Source organism: Podarcis pityusensis (assembly GCF_964106645.2).
Source record: "Podarcis pityusensis genome assembly, chromosome: 7".
Classification (NCBI taxonomy): domain Eukaryota; kingdom Metazoa; phylum Chordata; class Lepidosauria; order Squamata; family Lacertidae; genus Podarcis; species Podarcis pityusensis.
This window is the reverse complement of record NC_138031.1, coordinates 13,789,842-13,803,967: the sequence shown is the minus strand read 5'-3', so window position 1 is coordinate 13,803,967 and position 14,126 is coordinate 13,789,842. Positions and strand designations below refer to the sequence as shown.

The 14,126-nt window shown below is 46.6% G+C and overlaps 1 protein-coding gene across 1 annotated transcript in view; it reads right to left on the bottom strand.

Annotated features, from left to right (window-relative positions):
* The window catches only part of WASHC5 (WASH complex subunit 5), a 55,949-nt gene that overhangs the window by 25,315 nt on the left and 16,508 nt on the right, over positions 1-14,126 (bottom strand). Inside the window, exons 8-16 of the mRNA XM_081012501.1 lie at positions 12,875-12,988; positions 12,426-12,597; positions 11,036-11,163; positions 10,559-10,688; positions 8,587-8,699; positions 8,204-8,370; positions 5,880-5,955; positions 4,283-4,393; positions 4,008-4,148 (exon numbers count right to left, since the gene is read on the bottom strand). Coding sequence (XP_080868627.1) covers positions 4,008-4,148; positions 4,283-4,393; positions 5,880-5,955; positions 8,204-8,370; positions 8,587-8,699; positions 10,559-10,688; positions 11,036-11,163; positions 12,426-12,597; positions 12,875-12,988 — 1,152 coding nt within the window. The remainder of the gene's footprint in view (positions 1-4,007; positions 4,149-4,282; positions 4,394-5,879; positions 5,956-8,203; positions 8,371-8,586; positions 8,700-10,558; positions 10,689-11,035; positions 11,164-12,425; positions 12,598-12,874; positions 12,989-14,126) is intronic.

The following is a 14,126-nucleotide window of genomic DNA, read 5'->3' as shown; positions in this document are numbered from 1 at the left end:
CAACAACTATAGTAGGGCAAATACGTTAAATAAAAACAAAACAAAACACAACACAGCAGAGGGCCTTCTCGGTAGTGGTGCCTGCCCTGTGGAACGCCCTCCCATCAGATGTCAAGGAAATAAACACCTATTTGGCTTTCAGAAGACATCTGAAGGCAGCCCTGTTTAGGGAAGTTTTTAACATTTAATGCTTTATTGTGTTTTTAATATTCTGTTGGGAGCCCCCCAGAGTGGCTGGGGAAACCCAGGCAGATGGGCGGGGTATAATAAATTATATGATGATGATGAAATTATTTGTTCCATTTACAGAATGCTTTTCTTAGTTCAAAGGTCCCAGGGCGATTTCATGAGACATCATCAAAATAATAATAATAATAATAATAATAATAATAAATTTTATTTATATCCCGCCCTCCCCAGCCGAAGCCGGGCTCAGGGCGGCTAACAACACTAAAATAGTGCAACATTATTAAAATATTATAAAAATTAATTAAAATCAAAATTGATGGCAACCATAAACTAAAGTTTTGTAAAGATTGCCAAAGGAGGGAGTCAGGCTGCGCCCTGACCAAAGGCCTGGTGGAACAGCTCTGTCTTGCAGGCCCTGCGGAAAGATGTCAAGTCCTGCAGGGCCCTTGTCTCTTGTGACAGAGCATTCCACCAGGTTGGAGCCGCAGCCGAAAAAGCCCTGGCTCTAGTTGAGGCCAGCCTAACCTCTCTGTGGCCTGGGACCTTCAAGATGTTTTTATTTGAAGACCGTAAGTTCCTCTGTGGGGCATACCAGGAGAGGCGGTCCCATAGGTACGAGGGTCCTAGGCCGTATAGGGCTTTGAAGGTTAAAACCAGCACCTTAAACCTGATCCTGTACTCCACCGGGAGCCAGTGCAGCTGGTATAGCACCGGGTGAATGTGATCTCGCAGCGAAGACCCCGTAAGGAGTCTCGCTGCGGCATTCTGCACCCGCTGGAGTTTCTGGGTCAGTCTCAAGGGCAGCCCCACGTAGAGCGAGTTACAATAATCCAGTCTGGAGGTGACCGTCGCGTGGATCACAGTGGCTAGGTCAGGGCGAGAGAGGTAAGGAGCCAACTGCTTAGCTTGGCGGAGATGAAAAAATGCTGCCTTTGTTATAGCTGCAATCTGCGCCTCCATAGAGAGGGAGGTATCGAAGATTACACCCAAACTCTTAACGGACGGTGCTGGCACTAATTGCACCCCCGCAAGAGATGGGAGTTGCCCCCTCAATCCCATATCGTCCCGTCCCAGCCAGAAGACCTCTGTCTTCGAAGGATTTAACTTCAACCGGCTCCCACGTAACCATCCAACCACAGCTTCCAAGCATCTGATCAGTGTGTCTGGGGCCGAGTCAGGATGGCCATCCATCAACAGATAGAGTTGGGTGTCATCAGCATATTGATGGCAGCCCAGCCCAAAACTCCGGACAAGCTGGGCGAGGGGGCGCATAAAGATGTTAAAAAGCATCGGGGAGAGTATCGCACCCTGGGGCACTCCACACACCAAGGAGTGGCGGGATGACAATTCCCCCCCAAGCGCCACCCTCTGTCCCCGACCAGAGAGAAACGAGCGCAGCCATTGAAGGACTGTGCCCTGGATCCCCACATAGGCAAGGCGGTGGTCCAGGAGTTCGTGATCGACCATGTCGAAGGCTGCTGACAGGTCTAGAAGAATCAGCAGCCCCGACCCGCTTCGATCCAGCTGCCTGCGGAGATCATCTGTTAGGGCGACCAGAGCCGTCTCTGTCCCATGACCAGCGCGGAAGCCGGACTGTAATGGATTCAGAGCCGATGTTTCATCCAGAAACCTACCAAGCTGTTCAGCAACCGCTCCCTCAATCACCTTACCCAGGAATGGAAGATTCGAAACCGGGCGGTAATTGGATAGATCTAAGGGATCTAATGATGTTTTCTTTAAAAGCGGGCGCACCACTGCCTCCTTCAGTTCCCCTGGGAATGTCCCGGTGCCAAGGGACAAATTGATGATATCCCCCAGGGGGGCCCGCACCTCGTCTGGACACGCTTTCATCAGCCAGGACGGGCACGGGTCAAGAGGACAAGTGGTGGGCTTTCCAGCTCGGAGGAGTCTTTCCACATCGGCTGGGGATATCCGGTCAAAGTGGTCCAATACTGGACCCGAGGACAGTCGAGGGGCCTCCAGGTCCTTTATTGTATCCAAATTGGCAGGGAGGTCATGGCGGAGCAACAGGACCTTCTCCGCAAAAAAGCTCGCAAATGCCTCACAGCTGTGTGTCAAATTGTTATTTAAATTTGGCTGTCCTTCGAGGGACGTTAAAGACTGAATTATACTAAATAATTGCGCCGGGCGAGAGCTAGCGGATGCAATGGAGGCCGAGAAGTAGGACTTCTTAGCGGCCTTCACTGCCATCTCGTAGGTTTTCATAAAAGCCCTACAAGATGTTCTTGAGGCTCCGTCACGGGCACCCCGCCATACTTGCTCTAGCTGTCTGAGGTCCCGCTTCATTTTCCGGAGCTCCTCGGTAAACCAGGGAGCCCGGTTTCTGCGGGGTTGCAGAGGGCGCTTAGGTGCGATCTCATTGATAGCTGCCAGGAGCTGGGTATTCCAGCCCTCAACAAGCTCAGTCAATGAGTCGCCAGGGGGAGAAAGGTCCCGCAAGGCTTGACGGAATCTATCAGGGTCCATCAGCCTCTGCGGGCGAGCCCAAATCGGCTCGCCACCTAAGCAGGGTGGGGGTGGAACGTCAATCCTGGCTTTCAGAGCGTAGTGATCAGACCATGGCACCTTCATCGAAGGAAACATGATCACATCTATACCGACGCCAAAGATCAAATCCAGCGTGTGGCCTGCTTGATGTGTGGGGCCCGAAACAAACTGGGAGAGCCCTAGTGTCGCCATGGAAGACACCAGGTCCAGAGCCTGTGAGGAGGGAGTGGCATCGGCATGGATGTTGAAGTCCCCCAATACAATAGGTTAGGGAACTCCAAGGCCCAGCCGGCCACCGCCTCCAGCAGGCCTGACAGGGTGGCTGCTGGAGCGCTAGGTGGCCGGTACACCAGCCAGACAGCCAAGCTCACCTCGGAGCCCCACACTAGGCCAACACATTCAATGCCGGGGATCGATGGCCATGGAAGAGCCCTGAAAGAACAATCTTCCCGGATTAATAATGCCACCCCTCCCCCCCCGGCCCACAGTCCGCGACTGGTGGAGGACGGCGAAACCCGGGGGCGCCATCTCTCGTAAGGTAACAGTATCCCCTTCGCGCACCCAGGTCTCCGTCACACAAGCCAGGTCGACCCCCTGCAAGATGAAGAAATCTCGCAGGGTGACGGCTTTGTTGCCTATAGACCTGGCATTGCACAACACCAGTGACGGAGGTGAGTAATCCTTGCTCACCCTACCCTCGTCTCTCGGGATGGGGCGCAGATTGGAAGGGGTACGAACATATCCGTATCTCGATCCCCTTCGCCTATGACATCTGCCCCCACCGCCATACCTCCCTCGCCCCTCCACGGTAGGAATCCCAGTATCGGTAGGCTGGGTTTAAGGGCTTCCTGCCTGGGGAGCTCGTATAAGCTCTGCTGAAAAACCTCCTTTACAGTGGTACCTCGGGTTAAGTACTTAATTCATTCCGGAGGTCCGTTCTTAACCTGAAACTGTTCTTAACCTGAAGCACCACTTTAGCTAATGGGGCCTCCTGCTGCTGCCGCGCCGCCGGAACACGATTTCTGTTCTCATCCTGAAGCAAAGTTCTTAACCTGAAGCACTATTTCTGGGTTAGCGGAGTCTGTAACCTGAAGCGTATGTAACCCGAGGTACCACTGTATTTCATCTTTATTTCAGCAGTCATGGTTGACTTATGCAGGAGGAGAAAGGAAAACTGAGTGGGAGTGGAACAAAATGGACAGAGCGGAGCCCTGAAGAGGGTAACTCCACGCTGCAACAATTTGTTGTGCCTCTCGTTCTTATCAACCCGGTTCTCCCAGTGTCCCTGACCTCTTAAAGCCACGACGCACCTCGTATCGCGGCACGAGCTGGGCATAATCCCGCAGCTTGTCTTTGTCCAGGCGGGTGGGCACTTCGATGATGTCATGAGTCTGCAGTTTTATAATCTTCAGGAGGGATGTGAACATGCTCTCAGGGATGATCTGCAAAACCTTATCCCCCCAGGCAAATCCCAGAAAGAACGGACACAGGTTTAGTAAAGGCTCTCTTTAGGTGTAAAACAAAAGCAAATATCCACCCTCCCTTTTTACAAACAAAAAAACCAGGATTAGGAGGAAGTTGCTACCTTTCTCACGTAGGAAACCAATTCACCAGAATAATACTGAGATACGCTCAGAAGGTCGGGGCTATTGGCTTGATTGATGCGAAGCAGAGGCATATCGAGAGCTGAAGCCAGCTAGAGGCAGAAGGAATAAGGGTTTAGGTTGCTATCCAGGGTGGATAAAAATAAATGATTTAAAGAAAACATACCAAAAAAATCAGATTTTTAAAAAATTTAAATCAAATTTCTTTGATTTAAATTGTATTTTTTAAAAATAAAATGCTTTGGGAGGAAAAACCTTTCTAAAGATATTTGAGTTTATTTGAGTTACATTATAGTCCAAAGGCTATTCATCAGGAAACAAGAATTTGTTTTAAGTTTTTCACGTGTGCTAAAACTCAGTCTGAGGGTTTTTTTTAAAATGTTTAACCACATCAGTTAACAAACATGGATACAGATGCTATAATGCTATTGTTTTAGTTAAATAAATTGTTTAAATTGTTATTAAGGAAATGATTGTTTTTCTCCTTCCAACGAAGTACTGTACAGCAGAAAAGTTGTCCACATATAGTTAATTACGAAATTATTGTGAGGTTTAATAAGTTAACTGTCTATGTTAATAGTATAACCAAATCAGTAATTTTTGATATAACTTTAAAAATTACTCTGGAAATTTTATTATTCCAAAAACTAAACCTTCATCTAGTTGTAAATGTTAAGATTATACCAGCAAGAAGAAGTCTTTCTGTAAAAAAAATAATGATTTAAATCAAGTCTTACTGACTAGTGATTTAAATCGACGTGATTAAAATCAAATCCACCCTGTTGCTAATGCAGGTGAGATAACCATGAGTTATATTCAAAGTTAACCTGCTGCCTTGCGGAACATCTTCAGGAGAAGAAAAGGCTAAGAAGCAGAGCCTGCATAAATCCGGAATGGAGTCCCTAAGGCGGTTGGATGGTACCTTGTACACCTCCTTCCAGCCCAGCTGCTGCTAAACATATTGCTCTGCTTTCCTTTGGACCAAATCAGCGAGGCTGAAGCGGGGCGGGTCTTGTTGTGTGGGCAGCCTAGGACCTCCATACCCAGGCCTGCACCCCCCGCAGAGGTCCATCTGATGCTGGTAACGCAGCAAAAACCACATGGGAGGCAGCAGCTATGAGTCACCGGTCTCTGCAGCCACAGCAGGTGCTGTGATTCTTCAGCAGTTTGACTTCACCCCTGGAGGCGCACTCCATTGTCTCTCGAGATGGATGGATGCCAGCAATACTCAAAGTAAAATTGATTGGCTTGCGGGGCACCAGGAATTGAATGTGAACCCTGTGTTTGGTCCAGCTGGGCTGGACTCGAATCCCAAACTGGAAGTGGAGAGAGCGGAAAGGTGGGGGGGGGGGGAGGCGGCTTCAAGAATCCCATGCTCGAAACTCCACTGCAATTTCTGAAGTCTGCAGAATCACTTAAGGAAGCGCCACTTTGAGAGTTGAAAGATGACCAAGATCTGTTTGGCTCCGAGCTGGTGCAGAGGCGTTCTAGGCAGGAAACACCCTTTGATTTCTGCAAAAGTAAATTAATAACGTCCTGCTCGTGCCAGTTTTTCTTAAAGCCCCCTTTCCTACTTACCTTTAAAAAGGTGGCCCTGAGTTTCGTTACCATAGATGGGTTTGCCCTGATGCTTTCCTGCATGATAGATGTGAAACTGGGGGGAAAAAAGGGAGGAGGGGAAATTAAGATAAGAACTAGCACCTGAAGTCATTCCTCTACGATCCTGTTCTCAGGGTAGTGCTACACACGGTCACACCACTCTGACACTGTAGTTCAGGGCTATAGCTCAGTGGTACAGCGTGCATGTCGTGTGCAGAAAGCCAAACATTCAGGCTCTGAAATCTCCAAGTAGAGACCCCTGCCTAAAACCCTGCTTGCCGCTGTAGAGCAACGCTGACCCAGATGTACCAGGACTCTGAGTCTGCAAAAGGCAGCTTCCTATGTTCACATTTGAAAGTGGAGTCTGCCTGGCACGTGCCCATTGCAAAATGTTCTCCCTTTTCCTGACAATTGCCGTATTTTTCGCTCCATAAGACGCACCTAGTTTTTAGAGGGGGAAAGCAGGAAAAATTCTGCGCAGAGCATGTAAGTGGCTCTCGCTTTTCTTGCTTCTGGCCCTCCTCCTGCTTCACTGAGAAGCCAGCAGAGCAAGAGCGATAGCTGCGCAGCGCCTCTTCTACTGGCTTCCCAGCAAAGCGGGAGGAGGGACGAAAGGGAGCCCTTACAAGGGAGCACTGAGCAGAACCTGGCAGCGGCTCTTGCTGGCTTTTCTGGGAGGTGTGGGAAGGGACAGAGTGCAGCCCGTCAGTCCCTTCTCCCACCTCGCGGAAAAGCCCCCAAGAGCCGCGCACACACTCCACGCGGCTCTTTAAAGGGAGCGCCAAGCAGAGCCTCCTGCCTGCATTCGCTCCATAAGACGCACACACATTTCCCCTTACTCTTATGGAGCGAAAAATACGGTAGGTCGACAGACCGTAAAAGCTTAGGGAGCAATCATAGCTCCACAACAGAAGGTTTCAAGGTCCGCCTGTTCGCGGTTCAGGTAGCACGTGATAAGAAAGGCCTGCATCTTCCAAGATCATGGAGAAAACCAGACAGAGCTTGACCCTCTAGGCAACTTCCTATGTTTTCTACATTTCTAAATGGGGGCATAGCCTGGGACATGTGGACAGGCTTCTCTTCAGTAAGGAATGGGGATATCTATAACCAGCTCCCTTAAAAACTCAGCATTAAGATTGGCCAAGCTAGGTATGTAATACCAGGAAGCAGCTCTTTGGTTCTTGTCTGCTTAACAGAACAATGTTTCCTGTTGCTGCTGAGCTCTAGGATCCTGGTTTATTCCTCATAAGACAAACAACAGAAAGACCTATGAATATGTACTCAGGAAGCCTATATAAAAAGGGAACAAAGGTAAAGGTAAAGGGACCCCTGACCGTTAAGTCCAGTCACGGATGACTCTCGGGTTGCAGTGCCCATCTCGCTTTACTGGCCGAGGGAGCCGGCGTACAGCTTCTGGGTCATGTGGCCAGCATGACTAAGCCGCTTCTGGTGAACCAGAACAGTGCACGGAAACGCCATTTACCTTCCCACCGGAGCGATACCTATTTATCTACTTGCACTCTGACGTGCTTTCGAACTGCTAGGTTGGCAGGAGCTGGGACAGAGCAACGGGAGCTCACCCCGACGCGAGGATTCGAACTGCCGACCTTCTGATCAGCAAGCCCTAGGTTCTGTGGTTTAGACCACAGCAAAGCTGATACAAATAGGACAATAACTGATGCAAAACGGAAGAAGTGCATGTGTCAATTTTGAGCAATGAGTCTTTTCCCAATAATCTTAAATCCCTGGGAGTTGTATTTTAAACCAATGTCTAATCTAGCATTCTGTTCCGCCAGTGGCTGACCAGATGCCTAGGCAAAGTCTATAAGCAGGACAGGAATGCAATAGAAAGACCCACCATCTTTCTTGTTGGCCACCCCAAATATTTACCTCCCGCCATGTTGCATTTCCCTTTGACATGCATGCCTAGTTCATAATCCTTCAACCTTGCTTTCTCCGGTAGAATCTGTTTCAGCTTTGCTTCAGTCTGACTCAGACACTGAGTCAGGAGTGCAGTGAATCCAAATGAGAAACAATGTACAAACAGGCAGTGGCAGCATGCGCCCTTTGGGTCTGGTAGGGCAGAAGGCAAGGAGCCCAACAGTAGATGGCGCCAAAGCCAAGGAGAGGAGGAATCAACTAATCCTAGTTTTGTCCTCCTTCTGCTTCCTGCCGAGCTCTACAAAGGCAATACTGAAACGAAATTGAGGATGGAGCCAGCAGGCAGTGGTACCAACTAGAATAGGAGTCCCAAACTCCATAGAAGAGGCAGCAAGCACATGTAAACGCTTCTGGGATCCTACCTGTCAATCAGCTGCCAGGCGTATGAAAGATCGCCAACTATCTGCATGGTGATCAAAACTTCTTCCTTAATGTTGATGGTTCTGATCATCTGATGGAGAAACTTGCGAGTGTCGGCAAGGAACTGACATATTTGCAGGTTGGACTCCAGTTGGTGAAATTCTTGAACCTGCATATTAAGAATTAGAAACATAGTTTTTTGGGGGTTTTTTTTAAAATTAAAACGCCTAAAAACAAACAGAAGAGATTTTAAATTTGGCTACTCCTTAAATAAATCCCAATTGGTATGGAGTTCTATAGCAACTGGTCTTATGACAATGTTGCTTGAGTCCACATAAGAAATTATACCCAGAAAATGGCACGACCACTGCCTCCTCTGCCTTACCTCTTCTAAAGCTTGTATTAATTGCACAGTTTTCCTGCCCGCTGCAGTGGAGTCATCGTAATTCAGAGACATTATTTGTTTGGCGATTTCCCTGAACCAGGCTTGCAGATTTTCTGTTTTTAGTGGGAAAACGGGAGAAGGGACAAATTATTAAATTAGTGCAACTGAAACCGAAAGAGAAAGCGCTACCAGCCCCCAGCTCACAAACTGTAAACATCCAAATATCAAGGAATTATTTTGAAAGAAACAAAAATGCGTCAGGGTCGGGAGGGTGGTGGTTTCCCTAAAGTTTGCGCTATACACATGTACGTGAATATTCTGCTTGCACGTGAAACCATAATTTTGCACAGAAGTGGCTAATCTCTGAAGATCCTACTATCCTTGATCACTGAGACATGATGGCTGGGGGAGATGGGAGTTGCAGCACAGCAGCATCTAGAAGTCTAACCAGTTCCCCAGCCCAATTTAGCATTATGAGAAGAGCCACAACAAAGTTTGGGCTTGTGTGCTCCCTCTCCCATGTGGCCATGAGGAGGAAACTTTCATTTCCCTTTTAAGACCAAGGCTCTTGTGGTGTCTGAACCCAGACGAACTGTGGTTTGCTTTTAGGGTTAAAGGAAACAAGTCTACTTCAAACCATGGTTTACGAAAGTGGCTCATTTTCTTTTTATTGGAATTTTATTTACAACATAACATAACCCCCCCACCCCCAATACACAATCCACCCTCATTAAACATGAACATAACATACAGTGAGCATAACATACAACAGTACAAACAACCACATAAAAGACTTCCTTTAACCTGTATCTGGCCTCCTTATTTACTTCTTATAAACTGTTTCCTTTATGAATAATTATTAAGATTTTTCTAATTATAACTTAAATATCCACAAAGTCTCCTGCAGACATTAATCGAAACAAGTCCAGCTATGTATTTTAGGGCGCTGTTTTGTGAAGTATTCTCTGCATTTTCCCCATGCTTGTTGAAACTCTTGTCTAGTGTGATCTCTAATTGCCTCTCTTAATCTAGCCAGTTCAATATACTCTAACAGTTTGTCTTGCCATTCCATTTTTGTTGGCGCAGTTTCTTTTTCCCAGTTTTTAGCAATGAGGATCCTTGCCGCTCCTGTGGCATGGAGGAATATTTTCTGATCTTCTTTTGCTATACCTGTGTCCATTATCCCTAGTAGAAAAGCTTCTGTATTTTTCACAAAGTTATACTTAAAGTTGCTCATTTTCATCCAGGGTTCAGACGCAACACTAAACCGTGGTTAGTTGAAAATGGAAGTTGACGCTTCCACTCTTCTCCCCATTGCAGAACTGGAGAACCAAGCGCACAAGACCAAGGCGCACAGATGTTCATCCTTGCAATGGTGTGAGTTGGGCTGCTACCGATTCAAACTGATCAATGCAAATCTTTGCAGAGCCTTCAAAGCTTAGTGACATGAAGAAGACCCCATGCATCTCTCACTAAAGGAGCACGGGTTAATCTTTGTCGCAAGCCTTGGAAAGTCTTTTGCTTGGCATCAGTTGCCAGTTGGAATCATAGTCTAGCTGGAAACCATAACCAGACGTAATATAAATGAGCTCGCAAAAGCCTTTTCTCAAAGGAAATAGAAAAATATTGCTTATTGCTTCCCCCTTCCCAATTGCTTCCCAATTGTTCTCTTGGAACAATAAGAAACCAAGAGGAAAGAAAATTCATCAAGGAATGGGGGAAATCTGAGGAATATTTGAAAAGTTTCTGTATACATTTGAATTCATTGGCAGGATTAACATAAAACAAGCAGTTAAAGGTAATGTTAAAGAAAAACCAGGCAGTTAACTGATAAATGGAATCAAATGCAGTATTCAAAATTAAAATTATAAGAAACTGCAAAAGGGGTAGAGGAAAGTCAAAACATTTATGTTCATTGGGAAGTTAATTTCCAAAACTGAAAAATAAAATTCATTTTTTAAACGGCCCTTACCATTTTTCTCCACTCTAGTTAGAGGCTTAACGCCTGAAAAGACATCAGCCAGCTCAGTCATCCTTTCGGATCCTTCCGTTTTGTAGCTTTCCCATTTTGTTTGCTTTTCGGACAGCATCTGCTTGAACATCTGACGAAAAAGCAAGACCTCAGTCTAAAACAGAACAACCTGCCGCGACTGGAAAATTACAGCGACAGCAACAATACCATTTGGCATGGACTGATCTATACTAGGGATCCATTGCAGGCTTTTGGGTGATCCCCACATTTATGCTGAAAATAGGAAAATAATGCTGGAAAGCTGGAGGTTTCTGTGCACTTTCCCCCTATGAGCTGAAGAGGCAAGCCACTTTAACAAATAAAAAGTGGCTTGCTTCTTCGGCAGCACAGAGAAATGCAGTGGAAATGTCAAAGCAAGCCTCTGAAGTGTGCACGGTTCTAGGCATGGGGTGTGTGTATGAAGGATGTTTTCGTTACCTCTTTCAATATGAATTCGAACTGTGCTATATCCAGGAGAAGCTGGAAAAGGATCTTGGGGTTGTACTTGGAATCTGTTTGAACCTGGTCCTTTATCTGGCGGAGGCGTTTGTTGTTTGGCTCGTAAGCTAAGGAAAAAGAGCAGAAAGTGAAGGCTTCCTCGATTGCTGCTGTGATGCAACACCCACCTTCCCCCTTAACGATCTCAACGGAGAAGATTTAATGTGCTCTTGGTCGCATGAACCAGGGTGGATAACAGGGTAAAACAGGGTGGATAAAAATCAATGATTTAAAAAAAAATTTAAATTGGATTCTTTTGATTAAAATTGGGATTTTTAAAATAAAATGCTTTTGGAGGGAAAATCTTTCTAAATATAGTTTCCTATTTAACTTACATTATACCTGTAGTCCAAAGGCCATTCATCAGGAAATAAGGATTTGTTTTTAAGTTTTTCACGTGTGCTAAAACTCAGTCTAAGTTTTTTTAAAAAAACTGTATAACCACATCAGTTAACAAACATGGAAACATATGCTATAATGTTATTGTTTCAGCTAAATAAATTGTTTAAATTTTTATTAAGGAAACGATAGTTATTCTCCTTCCAGTAAAGTACAGCAGAAAAGTTGTCCAAATATAAACAGTTAGCTTATTGAACCTCGTAATAATTTCATAATTATCAGTCTATGTATTTCTAATGGCATAACCTGAAATATACTCGGAGTTGAGAGTGGATTTCATGCTCTTTATTCAGGTCAAAGTGGTGAGGAGAAATGGAAGTTCCCTCAGAATGTCTGCTTTATATACATTATTTACACAATGGGCCCCACATGATTTGCTAATTTCGGGATTCACCTGTAGGCCAATCTGGTTGCGGATTGACTTCCACCTGGAGCTGGATTGGGTGGCTCCTGTGGACCAATCAGACTGCTGCATTCTGAATCCTATTGTTCTAGGGCCAATCAGACTGCTGCATTCTGAATCCTATTCAATTCAGTACATAATCTTCACAGAACTCTAGCCCAATGGTTGTCATCCATTTGATTTGAATTAATTTTATAATGAAATGATTTTAGAATGTTGTATTATTTTATTGTTGTTAGCCGCCCTGAGCCCGGCTTTGGCTGTGGAGGGCGGGATATAAATGAAATTTTATTATTATTATTATTATTATTATTATTATTATTATTATAACATAACCAAATCAGTAATTTTTGATAGAACTGTAAAAAGTACTCTGCAAATTTATTATTCCAAAAACGAAACCTTCATCTGGTTGTAAATATTAAGATTAAACCAGCAAGAATGAGTCTTTCTGTAAAAAAACATGATTTAAATCAAGTCTTAATGACTTGTGATTTAAATCAAATCCACTCTGGTGGAAAACATTACCCGAGTCTGCAGTATGCAGCATCATCCAGCGGATCGCCACGTTGCAGTCCCTTAAGCAGTTCAGTAGTTTGGGGATATTGTCCAGCACCATCTCCTCCCTCAAGCAGCCTTCCTTAAGAAACTGTTGCACCTGGGTGTGGACTCGCTCCCTGACTGAGGCGCATCTGCCGGCCTTCGAAAGACAGAAATCAAAGGAGCGTTACTGCAAAACAGGCGGAACCTGGTAGGGCTCTAGCTCAGAGGGATGTCGTACGAGGCTCTCAAAAAGCCGTTCCTCTGCCTTCGCCCATCTCCAGCTGCTTCGGACTACAACTCCCATCAGGCCCAGCCTCCATGGGAACTGTAGTCTGCCTGGAAGGCACCAGGACGGTAAAAGCGGAGCTAGAAGCATCACAGAGCAGGACATTTAAGGAAATTCCACTTTGCAAAGGAAACCGCATTTTGCCAACCTGTTCCTTGACATTGGAAAGATCCAGCGTGTAGTTCAGAGCCATTTTCGCAGCTTTGTAAGGCTCCCAGGCTTCTGCCAGGTTCACACACATCCCCATATAAATGCTAATTACCTGCGGAGAGAAACAGAATGTAAGAGGCAGCCTGTGGGACCATCTGGCTCTCTGGGATTTCGGACAGGATTATCTCCCGACCCTCGAACTGGCACCTTCTGCGCATAGCTGTCAACCATCCCTTATTTGGCGGGAAAGTCTTTTATCCTAGCGCCGTGTCCCACTGCTGTCCCTTACTGATGATGTCTCTTAAATTTCCTGGGTTTCAAAGGAAGCAGCTCCTCTCCCCCACTTCCTGCCGGCCACAGAGGAGGGAGGCTCCAACTGTGTTGCTTGGCTGTGTTGCTCACCCAATAATGAGTCTAAGAACGACTGGGGGGTGGAGCTTGCATGCCTTGTGCCAATTAAATCGGACGCGCTGCCTGGGGACTTGCCTTTGCTCAGCGCTTCCCAGCGGAGAGGTGACGGTGGTTTTCCTTGCTGCATCCCCTTTGCCGGGTTGATGCTGTGGGAACCACCGCTTGAGGCTTCGTTTGGCTGCTGGCTGGGCTTTCTGCCTTTGGCTCGGAGGGGCTCAGAAGTTGAACCTCCCTGTGCTCTGAAAATCCATTATTTTGGCTGCTGGTCCCTTATTTTCAAATCTGTAAGTTGACAGCTATGCTTCTGCATGCCAGGCAAATGCTGTACCACTGAGCTACAGCCCTTCCCCAGCCAAGCTCCTATCAAGCCAAGTTATCTCGGATACTCATATTTATGCTTCTGCAGTACTTCCGCCAACCAAACCTACGAGCGATGGCCAACATCAGAAGCGACGCTGGTCCGTCTTCTAGCTATGTTTGGGAAGTTGGATCCCAGCGAAGTCTAAACGATGGTTTCCCACACTTGGTCCTCCAGCTGTTTTTGGACTACAATCCCCATCATCCTTGACCACTGGTCCTGCTAGCTAGGGATGATGGGAGTTGTAGTCCCCAAACAGCTGGAGGCCTACGTTTGGGAAACACTGGTCTGAATGGGTCGACAGGGGGCGGGGCCGACAGGGGAAGAAGCCCAGGCAGAAAGCACGTTGCCATTGGCTCCCAACACATCCATCAAAGTCCTGAGGGAACTGCTGGTGCAGCCTCCCTTTCCATCTTCCGGGGGTCACATGCCAGTGGTGGGTGGGGCCAGAGGCAAAAGTGGGAGGGGCAAATGCTACTTT